The following is a 12,165-nucleotide window of genomic DNA, read 5'->3' as shown; positions in this document are numbered from 1 at the left end:
CCCCGTTGACTCCTGCCACTCTCACTCCGCGCGTATAGGGTGGTGCAATTGCTTGATCGGCCGATAGAAGGCGGCGGCGAGGGGCCGCCAGTGCTTCGAGGACCGGATGAGAATCCACCATTCATGACCCCGTTCGAGCCGCCAGAATTGGGGGGAGAGACGAGATTCCCTCGGTTGAAGCCGTCGTCGGCCATGGATTGGTACTTGTCAATGCCGGACCATTCGCTTCCGCCTACTGAGACTGGGGACAGTGGCGCATTTCGTCCATTCATGGTATACTGGGTGGTCGAGGAGGTGGGCGTGACGACGGATCAAGCAGGTGGAACTCGTCGCGAGTCAAAGATGGTGTCGGAAGATTGAAACAAAGGCAAGCTGGGTTGTAATTACTTGTGGCTTGGGGTTGGGTTGCTGCCGTGTCGCCTTGCTTTTTTCTTTCTTGAGTGCCGATCGGTCAAGTACAAGCTGCCAAGGGGCTCCGCAGCGCGTTGCCGGTGTAAAGGAGGAAAACCGAAACAAATTGATAAGTGGTGTCGAACAGAATGAGGCTGATACCAAGGGCGTGAGGGCAGGAGATTTCGAAGTTGTGGAACGTCGCAGTGCTGGTCAGGGTGGTTGCTGGACTTCGGAATGCCTCGTCTCGACTTGCCTGTGGCTGGGGGCAATCCAGGGTGGGTGGAATCGATAACAAGATCCCAGGTGAATATCGATTTGCGTTGCTGCAGGACTCACACCTCCTATAATGGAGTGCAACGACGCCCTGGGCTACCGTGATCGCGATGCTAAATAGTGTTTACCCAAGGCAAACCGAAAAGACGAGAAGTTGAGAAGTTGCCGGAGCCGGTGGATGGACCTGGGGACTCGAGAACCCGCGACGGCGTGGTGAAGCATGAAACGTCAACCAAGTCCAACAGGGGAAGTGCGACCAAGCCTCCAATCAGAGGCCGCTTGAGCCAGGTTCAGAGCGGGTGGGGACGTCCAGAGATCTCGTGGGAAATGAGCCTACAAGTCTCGACAAGTACCCTGGGGCCCCTACCCGCCTGCGCTACAGTGGGCGACCTGAAGTCAGGTACAGCAAATGTACTCAGCCCCGTTACTCCAATCTTATTCGTCCCCTTCAACCTCGTCACTTCTCATTCTGGATGCTTCCCAGGGCCTCCCAGGGCAGGGACCAGGTCCTCCCCAGTGTCCTTTCCAGCTTCTCCCTTTACTCTGTCACTGTCACAAGTCAGCGAATTTCCGTCATTTAAGCACCACCGCAATTCAGACATAAGCCTCAATGCCGATGCACCCAGTCTAACGCCATCATGATCAGCAGCATTGTGCATTCATCTCGACAGGCATACTCGCTTCGACGCGGCAAACCTGCACTAACAGTCGATCTTCTGACTCGTGGCGAGGGAGTGAGCACCAGTATACATACCCCTTTCCCATGCCCCTCCTACACCGTCTCTAGCGGAGTACGAAGCCGCCAACCATCGGAGCAGTTTCCAGCCCCCCCCCCCCCCTTCTGCCCTCCAGCCTGCTGGCCCTTAAAAAAGATGGCCTGCAGGGAACTATGGTTCAGGGGAAATCCAGGGCACAGGACACGCCTTATGGTCTGGCCCGTTCGATTTTCCCGCGCGCGCTAACAGACAAGCCAGGGGCCCCAGTGTCTGTGAGTGCAGCAGCCAAGAAAAAGCCTCCCTACTGGTGCAGCACAGCGACAGGATTCACCCTGTCTTGACCTACCGCCAGACCCGGCGAGCTGTACAGTACATCGACTTGACTACCAACCCCATGGACTCGCCCACATATCCCTTTCCAGTAGACAACCACCTTCGGCCGACATGTCAACTGGGGCTGGCCAGGATGCCAACGAAGCCCCGTTCCTCCGCCACGTCTGGATTGTCCCTTTCGAACTTGACGAAAGCTGGAGCGTAGGATCCCCAGGTCAACCATTTGATTGCTGTCGTCAGCCATCTCGCCTAATCAGGTTGATCGAACTTTTTTTTGCCTGACCAGGGGGCAAGAAACCCGGAGGAAGCGATGTGGCTCTGATGCCCTGCCGTGGCGGCAGACGGACTTCTGTACCAATACTCAATATGCGTTGAGTATCTATTTGGTCTCCAAGCCGCTCTCCGTCATCCCGCTACGGCCATGTAGCCGACATTGTCTCCGGCCCGTGGCTTGTTGCGGTTGTGCAACCTGCCGATACAGACCGCATTCTCTAGTTCGCGGCACCGAGAAGGTTTGTCGGATCTAACGGGCCCGGTGCCCGCACTCGATCGTTCCTTGCGCCAGAGCTCGTCAATCGCCGTGACACCTCGGCTTATAATTAGCGACCAAGATATCCGCTTGCCATGCGGTAGCTCGAGCATCGATGGTCCATGAGAGTGATGCGTCGCGCGAATCCAGCATGGGCGACTCTGACGATTGTGCACGCCATGTCTGCAGCCATTCGCTCTACACGCACCGGCTTGGATTTGTCTGAGAACAACCCACGCATGGGACGACCACGTTGTCTGCCAGATATTGTTTGGACACGAGATGCATAAAAAAGAACCGTGGACCCTGGGAAATGTTAAATCCTTTCGCGTTCTCAGCACCCCGATCTCGTCCTTACACGTCAGCAAGGTTATCTAATGTTCAATCCTGTCACAAGCTGGATCTTCTCTCAACGATTTCAACTCTTTCGATCGCTGGCCAACTCAATCATGACCATGACTTAAACTCAGTTGGCCAAAAGTTGTCCAGCCACACTTGCGCTGTCCACAGCCGTTGCGGTTTGCCCATCTCACTGGCCTGGAAACACTACTGAGCACGAGGAAACTACTCTCGAACCCGAGAATTCCGCTTCGGATATCCTGGCATATGTTCATTGCGTGTTCTATCAAATGCTGAATCGCATCTTGCGTAGACTTATCCAGTTGTTGCATCACAGGGTATCGTCACTATGAGATTCCGCCAAGGTACGCTCATCCAGAAGGCTTCAGCATGGTGGGGCGATCCGAACCCGCGGCTTCGTATGTGTCGGGTTCGGGGCTGACCCGAGGTTTGCGAAGACGCGAGCGATCGTACTTCTGCATCCACCGGCCGCTGGCAGAATAAGCTGGCGGGCTTTTCGTCATGGCGGATGATATTTAAGGAACTTACCCGGCAGGATGGTGGGTGTTTTGATTCCCTGTGGTTGAACTACTTGACCAAGCGTGGCTCACGAATTGCTGGACGACTCGCACCTTCGTTCATGGTCCTCGCAAGTCCCGCAGGTTTCTAAGCGTTCTTTCCACCATCCATCATGTCCGACAACGATCAAACAAGTGGCGCCGGCGGCAAAGAGATCGATTTTGTTCTGTACTATTACGAGCCTGCGCTTGCAGCTAGTATCACATCGACAGTTGTCTTTGCTATTCTGACAGCACTGCATGTATGGCGTCTCCTTCGGGCCAAAGCTTATTATTTCACTGCATTCACGGTTGGTGGTCTATGTAAGTTCAGCCCAGATTAACCCCTCCCCCGACACGGGGCCTGTCCTCTTCAGTCTTTCGCACGCATAGAAAACGTTTGTGACCAGCAACATAATTATTCACATGACTTGACTAACTTGCCTTCAATCTATAGTTCAAGTGGTTGGCTATGCATTCCGAATCTGGGGACACTTCGACCCTGAAAGTGTCATGGCCTTCGCCATCCAGGGCACTTTTATCCTCGTGGCCCCGGCTCTCTTCGCCGCCTCTATCTACATGATTCTCGGACGCCTCATTCGCACCTGCCGTGCTGAGCACCTCTCGCTCATTCCGGTCAACTGGGTCACCCGCATCTTCGTTCTTGGCGACGTTGTTGCATTCACCGTCCAAGCCAGCGGCGCCGGCCTCTCTGCCGCCGGGGACTACGACCTCTTCAAGCTCGGCGAGAAAGTTATCATTGGCGGTCTATTCGTCCAGATCGTCGTCTTTAGCTTCTTCGTCTGCACATCGGTGCTGTTCCAATACCGTCTGACGAGGAGCCCCACGCCCGTCTCGATCGAGGGTCGTCTGCCGTGGAAGAGGCACTTGTACGTGCTGTACGGAACCAGCGCCATCATCCTGGTGCGTAGCATCTTCCGTGTCGTTGAGTACATCCAGGGCAACGACGGGTACCTCATCACCCACGAGGTCTACCTTTACATATTTGACGCGCTGCTGATGGCCGGCGTTATGGCCATCTTCGTTGTGTGGTACGTTGGGGACCTCGAATCGAAGAAGAAGCGCAAGGCGGCCAACCTGGACTCCTTGCACTCGAGTGACGGAATCGTGGAGATGCGCAGCAGGGATGCTTGAAGGGCATCGAGGTGGCCAAGCCCAGTGATGTCTGGCCAATAGGTTGGCCGGAGAAGGCACCACCCTGGCGAAGATTATGAGGGCGGCATGTGTGGTCATCGGTTTACGGGTCTTATGATGTCGATGAAATTGGCCAGCCCGACCGGTCTGTGAGGCCAGTGTAGGGTGCGAGCGCAGCTTGTACCCAAGCCACGATACGAGACATATCTGTATATAAGACAGCGGCACAAGGGCTGCACTGCGAGTGTTTCTTATCGTCATTTGATTATGGTGATCTGCGTTTACACGATGACTGCTCGCTTGTCTTCGAGTCAACCATCTATAATAAATGAACGCTGATATCATAATGTGTTTGCCCGCTGGTCTCATTCCATCCGAACCCCAACCTCCCATAACGCCGCGCTCGTATCACACAAAAGAAGCAGAATCATGCAGCACTAAAACCATGCCAATGTCCACAGCGCGGGCAAATGCGGCCAGCGGTCCTGCCAAGCGGCCAGTATATCAGGCACCTGCTCATCAAAGCTGGCCCGGGCGCCGGCGCTGCCACTGTCAAAATTGGCCGCACCGGCAGCTTGTCGTGCCTCCGTGGCGGCAGCGTTAAGCGTGTTGGCCAGGTCTAGGATGGCGCGGCCGCCAACGCTAGCCTCCTCGTGGTTGTCCTTAATGTCAACGTTGATGACATGCACCGGGCGATTCATGGGTGCCCCGCGCGCCATGAGGTCGTCAATGACAGCATCCCAGCACCTCTCTTCACACGTGATGACAATGTCGACAATGCCGCCCTCTACACCCTGGCTGCCACGGTCATCGGGCTTGTCAAGACGTGGCATACCGACCTGCCAGTCTTGCCATCGTTCAGGGCCCCACTTGACGTTGCGATTGCGGTCAACCATGTTGAGCACACCATTTTGCACGTACAGCTTGGGATCCTTGGACTGAAGCTCCCGGTAAATACTGTCGTAGGATGTCTTGTTGAAGTGATACACGTTGGGCTGAGTGATGGATGGTCCAGGCAGGCGCACAAGGGAACCGGTGCCGAATGATATCACGGGGTAATTAGCCTCGGCAAGGCGGAGGTGGGACACCATAGACCTTGAAAGAATTAGCAAGACAGCCTTCTGTTCATGCCAGGTGAGGGCAGCATACCTGTTTTGATTACTGGCGCAGACCGTGCAGAACTTCAGCTTGAATCCTCCGGATTCGGACGTCTGTTCACCATTGCCACTTGGCGCAACGGTCTGCGCTGTGCCGTTTGTTGTCTCCATGCTTCGATATTTGAAGAGTTCAACAGACAGTCTCGGGGTCGTGAGGATACTGTCGCACGCTGCGAATCACTTGGCAGCACGAGAAATCTGACACGTTCGAGTCAGCAACGCCGCGCGAAAGACGTGGTAGCAGGTAAGAGGAAAGAGCGCAGTTGAGCAGAGTTCAGAGGTTTTAGCGTAAGGTAATAATGTGTCAACACGAGGTTCAGACAGCTCCAATAAAGAAATTCATCACGAGAGCTCGGGAAGGGGACTGTTGTTTTCTGGGGGTCGAGTTCTATCATACCTGAATCAATTACCTCCACTGCGAACGTTGTGCCCCATAAAGGATGCGATACGATTATGGCAGCGAGCTTCACTACGCGAAGCGCCTGGCGATGCACAGGATTGATGTGAGAGAGTGAGGAGATCGAGAGTTGAATTTTGTTGTCGGGATGGTGTGGATGTTGCGTTGGGTCGGTGGCGATGTGTGGATAGCTTGATCTCGGTTCGGTTGATTCTCGCTTGAATCTGACGTGCTCCTTCCCTTTCAGAGGGGTTCGCTTAGGTCATCACACTGAGTGCAACCCCCACCATAAAAGCATGCACGAAATGCTGGCTGGCTGTCTTTGATTGCCAATGCCTAACGGGCTTTTACTTGCAGACAACCTGAAACCAATGGTCGCACGAAGAAGCCAATCAGAGCTACTGATCTGGCGGATGCAGGTCAGCCTCCTAAAATAGAATCACGATGTCCCTCGACGAGGTACACAAGTGACTTCTTTGAACCATCAGACTGCATCTTTGCCATAAAAAGCAAGAGAGCTCTGCGTGAGTGGCACAACTCGGCTCTCGTTAATGATGCCCTCTGAAGATCGATCTTCGCCTTCAGATTACTTCCGAACCAGCTCTCGTTTCGGAGCAGCCGGTATGTAAGGTTTGCGAAGTTACCGCATTTGCATTGTGACCCTATACTCGGCTTGATATTTAAAGCCAGTGTTACCGTTCGTGGCCACGTTCCAGTCCAGCATGAAAGCCTGGTATTGACGATCGGCCCACCACGCCAGTGGGTCATATTTGCTGCTTCCAGAAGCACGGTATGCTGATGACTGTCGTTCGAAAAAGCAAAGAAGGCTGGAGGGGAATTCGAGAGCTGCTGGCGTTTCTTGGCCTCGTGATGTTTTCACCGCCAACTCTTTCAGTGTACCTAAGCACGGCAGGACACCAAGCAGCACCAAACACATATGCGAACAGCGATAACCCGAAATCCTCGGGAAGTGCTCCGGGGCGAAGAAACCTGTACCTCACCGCAGCACTTTGCTGCCACACAGGCCAGGCCAGGCAACATGGCGGAGCAACAAGAACAGGAAGCTGATGTCAAGTCGCAATGCAGGGATCCGCTGATTGCTCTCCACCAGAAAGTTGACCCGACATTGGCAGGATTCGCAGTTAGAACCATGTGATTCGCGCAGGGGACTTTTGGCACCCCATGCGGCACTATGGGCGGGGCCATGCGCCGTCTTTCGCGCGCTGGAGTTCTGCTCGAGCTCCGAAGGCCATCCTCTGGTCAATGGCCGAGAGAATCTGGCCTGGGTTTGCTTAGCAAGATTCCCTTTGACCTAAGGGCCAAGATATAGGCGCAAGACAAAACCGACTAGTTCCTTTGTCGTCGCCCGGTTCACTGGTCCATGGCAAGTGTCCCTCGATGTTTCTAGCTTTGAGGGAGAAATTGTGCCCATGGCGAACCGTGCGCCGTAAATGAGCTGGGAAGCAAGAGGAGGGGCAGGAATAGAAGACGATGGCTGGCTGGGGTTGAGCATCGTCCGATTTCCATGGCGGAGCTATACATGTCCATGGGCGGTTGGGCACACACAGAGTGCCGGGCGGCTCAGATGGGCCAGTAGGAGGTCTGCGTGACCGGACGCGCTTAGGTACAGCTCTGGTTCCAAAGACATCTTGCGTGGAACAGGCAGCATAGGTTTGTGGTGGACGACCTGTGGTCAGTAGTAGACACATCAACAGAATACCCTCGTCTAAGGTAGGGACTGGGGCGGCAGAGAAATGGTCATGACTGTGGTTGACAGGCACGCGCGAGCCGTGAGGTGGGCTAGGATAGGCGAGGTAGGTAGACTTGTTACCCAAGGCGGGGGGCGCTCAGAGGACGAAGTGCGGAAGAGTGCGCAAGCAAAGCAGGCATCCCTTGCAGGACCGGCAGCTCCCGCCGCTCAGCATCTTTGTTGCCCTCAGGAGTAAGCAATCTGGTCAATTAGGTACTTGCCTGGGTACCTACCTAGGTAGGCAAGTAGGGAAGGAGGTGGCTACCTGGTAGTACTTCCCGAACGTACCAGCAGACCTAGGTACCTAGGCACCCAGGTTGGTAGGCTTCCACCGACCCACCCCACGCTACCTTGCCTTACCTTACCACCCATAAACAACCCCCCCTCACTCCCCTTCTCAATCGTGCCAGCGACCAGCGTCTCGCTCCAGGGCAGCAACCACTGGTTATCTGAGTGGGTTGTCTTGTGTCTTTGACTCCTCTCTTCCACCACCTCCACCTCGACCTCCTCCACCATCATCAGTTGAACCAGCCGGCCTCGTCCTCCAACATCGCACATTGTCTGAGCCACTCGCTCAGATCAACTCACCTGACGACACCCTTACATGGACTTTGATCTTTAACTTCTCCACACTCCTTAGACCTCTGTCATCTTCTAGCGCTGCCTGCGACTGCTGGCCCATTCGCAACGCCTGGGAGGTTGTTGCTTCCCTCATAATTCCCTTGCCAGCCTCGTTAGGGCTACTCGCCACCTCCCACTTCTCCAGAGACAGGCCAGGCGGCCGAAGCGCTTCGTTGTGGTGCTTTCTCCTCTGACTTCTCGTCTGCTCACATATCATTGCGGTCTATTCAACTTGTGTACGATTGCGCTCCAGATTCGGCCGACAAGTGCGACGCCCCGTCTCTGCCCCAGTGCTCGAACTTGGTTTGGGTCGCCCCCACCAAGTGGCATACCAAACAGAAACCACCAAACCGCCGTGGGACTACCAGGCCGCTTGCTCGACGTTGGCGCCTGACAAGTTTACAGGCTAGTGTCGCTCGGCCACGGAGCCTTGCTGCTGTCTCCTTTGGCGGCGCTCTCGTCGACAACGACCACCTCTCTTCAATCATGGCCGCCACCATGTCGCAAACCCCCTCGCCAGCGACATCCCCTCCGGCAGCCTCTCCGGCCTCGAATCCGAACCATCCTCCGCTTCCGCCTCTCGTCACCTCTCCACCAAACCGGCATTCTACGCTTCCGAGACCGCTCTCCCACGCCTCCAAGAATCGATTGTCTCAATACTCCACCGGGTCCATCCCCTCTCGATCGCGACCGCCCTCTCACATCTTTCCCATGTTTCCATCGAGCCTCCCATACACCCTTGTGCGCGATTTCGCCTATCCGGTTGTGCAGTCCATGCACTATGGACCCCTTCCCGAGCCCTCCCATCCCGCCTCCGGTCTGAGCACGCCCATGAGCGAATCTCGACGACTCTCGGACCCGCCTGCCACCTGGGACTCCAAGATGAGCTGGGAGACAGGTGGCTGGCAGCCCGATGGATTTGGTCGCGGCAACGACTTGCCTCCGATACAATTCGGTGATGGTCCACCCTGGAGCGAAGACGAAGACCTGCAGAGCCCTGTTGTGAGCTCACGGCATCGCAAGCACAAGTCCTCGCATGCTGCCCTTGGCCATGGACGCCATCATGGCGGCGCTTCCATGGCGAACCCTGCCAACTATGACAGGGAGCGGGGATATTTCATGGGCACAGCTGGTGATGGTAGCGAGCGTTACTACGTGAACCAGGGAGGCGAAGCCAACGGCCCTGGCGGCGAGTATGTCACCTACTCTGCTGCACAGGCACGACACTCTCGCCACTCGTATCAGATAGGCGAGCAGCCACCGCGGCAGTATCTGGACCATGGGGGACCAAGGTCTGAGTCGGATGCCTCAAGCTCTGCGTCTTCGCCCGGTTTCCGTGAAGAAGATCAGTCCCGGTACTCCAGAGACTACCAGTTTACCATCACGTCGCCGGACGAGGAGATGCATGGCAAAGCTGTAGCCTTGTTTGACTTTGAACGGGAGAATGAAAATGAACTGCCGCTGGTGGAGGGCCAGATTATTTGGGTGTCATACCGTCATGGCCAGGGTTGGCTGGTAGCCGAGGACCCCAAGACCAGAGAAAGTGGACTTGTCCCGGAGGAATATGTGCGTCTCCTGCGAGACATTGAAGGTGGGATGAACAGTCTGACCGGCAACCTTGGAGAGGGACCTGTATCGCCTCACGACTCAGGCACACCGACGCAAGCAGATCACACCACCACATACGAACAGCAACAACCTCCCGCGACCACTGCGCCAGCCAATGGGTATCATCAACCCGTCGTTTCGACCTTCTCAACGTCGAGCAAAGACCTCGACCCATACCCTACGCAGCAACTGGGAATCCAAGCGGGACAACCACCGCCGCAAGTCGTACACTACCATGGGCAACGAGGTGGAAGTCAGGCAAATACTCCCACGCTTTCGTCGCATCAGGAGACGGGAGCCATGCGCCGCGGTAGCCAGGATCCTGGTACCAAGACGAACGATCCGCAGTTTACGCCTGTTGTTGACATTGTCGAGGACAAGACAGCCGACCGCTCGAGCACGCCAAAAGTGGTCACATCAGCAGACGAGCCTGGGAACGAGAAGGCGGTGGCAGAGGACAGGTGACGAAGACGCGCGATGAGCATGGTGGGCCAATCGCCCTGGTGATTTTGGCCTGCGCCGAGAGCGTCTTTCTACAGAATCTTGTACAAAGAAATGATAAACGGTCGGCTGGAGCGTTTTATTTGATTGGCGAGCTACTTGCATGTCAGAAGGGGGCGCTTGATGGATTGGTTTGGGCCCCGCCAACTGTTGGACAGTGAGGGAGGCGGGGGTGGATCTGAGCTTAAGGGCGTGTCTTGAACTTGGATGACACAAGACCCGAGCATCGCGGATGATGATCAAGGATGACAGCCTACAGTGGCAGGCAGATGGCAACATCCTGCTGAGATATCTTTCAGCTTTCTGTAAGAATAAACTGCTGCGTAAACAGACACGCCAAGGAGACCACTTGCATTCTCGTTGTCAACTGGATATTGCTTAGAAATCGATGGCTGCGACTCAATGGCAGAGCCACCACACGTGACCGCCTCTGTACGTCATCCACTCATGGCGTCAGTGGGTGGGTACCTACCGTGCCGACTCGGGAGGTAGGAGGCCTTTTTGATCGCCAGCAGCTTCAGTCTATATCCTCCAACCACAGTTCAACAAACGAATCAGCTTTCTGTCACCCTCGCGACGCCAATTGAATTCGAGATGTTCTCTAGATCAGCTTTCAGGGCGGTGCAGCCCCTCAAGCAGGTACGCGATCACCCACTTTGTGCTCCGTGGCATTTTCACCGTGCTACAACGTTGTGCCAGACCATCGTTACTGACCATTTCTTCAGCAAGCACGCCGCTACGCCACAGAGCCCTCGACCGGTGGTTCCAACACCGCCCTCTATGCTGTTGGTGCCGTCGGTGTCGCTGCCGCGGGCTACTACTTCCTTGGTGGTGCGCCCGCCGCCAAGAAGGCCGAGGCCAAGGTCAAGGACGCTGCTGCCGACCTGACGAATGCCACGACTAAGAAGGCTCTCAACGGCGTTGACCAAGGCTTCGTTTCGCTCGCTCTCGAGAATGTCGAGATTGTCAACCACAACACTAAGCGTTTCCGCTTCAAGCTGCCTGAGGATGATCAGGTCTCCGGCCTGTCCGTTGCCAGCGCTGTCCTGACCAAGTACAAGGGTCCCGAGATGGAGAAGGCTGTGTTGCGCCCCTACACTCCCGTCAGCGACGAGGGTATGGCCTCCCCCTCCTAGACTTATAACACATGATGGAGATTGCCAGGCTGACGAGAACCCACCCAGACGCCAAGGGCTACCTCGACCTCCTCGTCAAGAAGTACCCCGACGGCCCCATGTCGACGCACATGCACGACATGACGCCTGGCCAGCGCCTCGACTTCAAGGGCCCGCTGCCCAAGTACGCCTGGACCGCCAACAAGCACGAGCACATTGCCCTCGTAGCCGGCGGCACGGGCATCACCCCCATGTACCAGCTCGCCCGCGCCATCTTCAACAACCCGGCCGACAAGACCAAGGTCACGCTCGTCTTCGGCAACGTGACCGAGGAGGACATTCTGCTGCGCAAGGAGTTTGCCGAGCTCGAGAACACGTACCCCCAGCGCTTCCGCGCCTTTTACGTCCTCGACAAGCCCACGGGCGAGTGGTCCGGCGGCAAGGGCTTCATCGACAAGAACCTCCTCAAGACGGTCCTGCCCGAGCCCTCGTCTGGTAACGTCAAGGTCTTCGTCTGCGGCCCGCCCGGCTTGATGAACGCCGTCTCCGGCAACAAGAAGAGCCCCAAGGACCAGGGCGAGCTTGTTGGCATCCTGAAGGAGCTCGGCTACTCGCCTGACCAGGTCTACAAGTTCTAAGCTGCTGCTGGCTTGGGCCCGTATACCCTGGAGGAGGGACGACTGATTTGTACGAATATGGCAGGCATTAGAATGTAGAGATG

The 12,165-nt window shown here is 56.0% G+C and overlaps 5 protein-coding genes across 5 annotated transcripts in view; 3 read left to right on the top strand and 2 right to left on the bottom strand.

The window, feature by feature from the left end:
* Positions 1-272, bottom strand: part of VDAG_01020 (SpaA) — a gene marked incomplete at both ends in the record, with an annotated part of 3,015 nt that extends 2,743 nt beyond the window's left edge. The window contains one exon of the mRNA XM_009649906.1: positions 129-272. Within this exon, the coding sequence (XP_009648201.1) occupies positions 129-272 (144 nt within the window). The remainder of the gene's footprint in view (positions 1-128) is intronic.
* A 3,002-nt stretch (positions 273-3,274) lies between these two features.
* Positions 3,275-4,295, top strand: VDAG_01019 (RTA1 protein; the record flags this gene model as incomplete). The annotated part of the gene is made up of 2 exons (XM_009649905.1): positions 3,275-3,464; positions 3,598-4,295. 2 exons carry the CDS (start codon positions 3,275-3,277, stop codon positions 4,293-4,295), a joined length of 888 nt encoding a protein of 295 aa, XP_009648200.1.
* Positions 4,296-4,732: 437 nt separating this feature from the next.
* Positions 4,733-5,563, bottom strand: VDAG_01018 (RNA polymerase II subunit A C-terminal domain phosphatase SSU72; the record flags this gene model as incomplete). The annotated part of the gene is made up of 2 exons (XM_009649904.1): positions 4,733-5,390; positions 5,445-5,563. The coding sequence occupies 2 exons, from the start codon at positions 5,561-5,563 to the stop codon at positions 4,733-4,735; spliced, it is 777 nt and encodes a 258-aa protein (XP_009648199.1).
* A 2,952-nt stretch (positions 5,564-8,515) lies between these two features.
* On the top strand, positions 8,516-10,293 carry VDAG_01017 (NAP1-binding protein; the record flags this gene model as incomplete). Its single annotated transcript, XM_009649903.1, has 1 exon — positions 8,516-10,293. The coding sequence occupies exon 1, from the start codon at positions 8,932-8,934 to the stop codon at positions 10,291-10,293; it is 1,362 nt and encodes a 453-aa protein (XP_009648198.1). The 5' UTR covers positions 8,516-8,931.
* Positions 10,294-10,923: 630 nt separating this feature from the next.
* VDAG_01016 (NADH-cytochrome b5 reductase) lies at positions 10,924-12,082 on the top strand (the record flags this gene model as incomplete). The annotated part of the gene is made up of 3 exons (XM_009649902.1): positions 10,924-10,968; positions 11,055-11,445; positions 11,514-12,082. 3 exons carry the CDS (start codon positions 10,924-10,926, stop codon positions 12,080-12,082), a joined length of 1,005 nt encoding a protein of 334 aa, XP_009648197.1.
* Positions 12,083-12,165: the final 83 nt, after the last annotated feature.

This window comes from Verticillium dahliae, genomic scaffold (genome assembly GCF_000150675.1).
Source record: "Verticillium dahliae VdLs.17 supercont1.2 genomic scaffold, whole genome shotgun sequence".
NCBI lineage: Eukaryota > Fungi > Ascomycota > Sordariomycetes > Glomerellales > Plectosphaerellaceae > Verticillium > Verticillium dahliae.
This window is presented reverse-complemented; position numbering and strand designations above follow the sequence as displayed.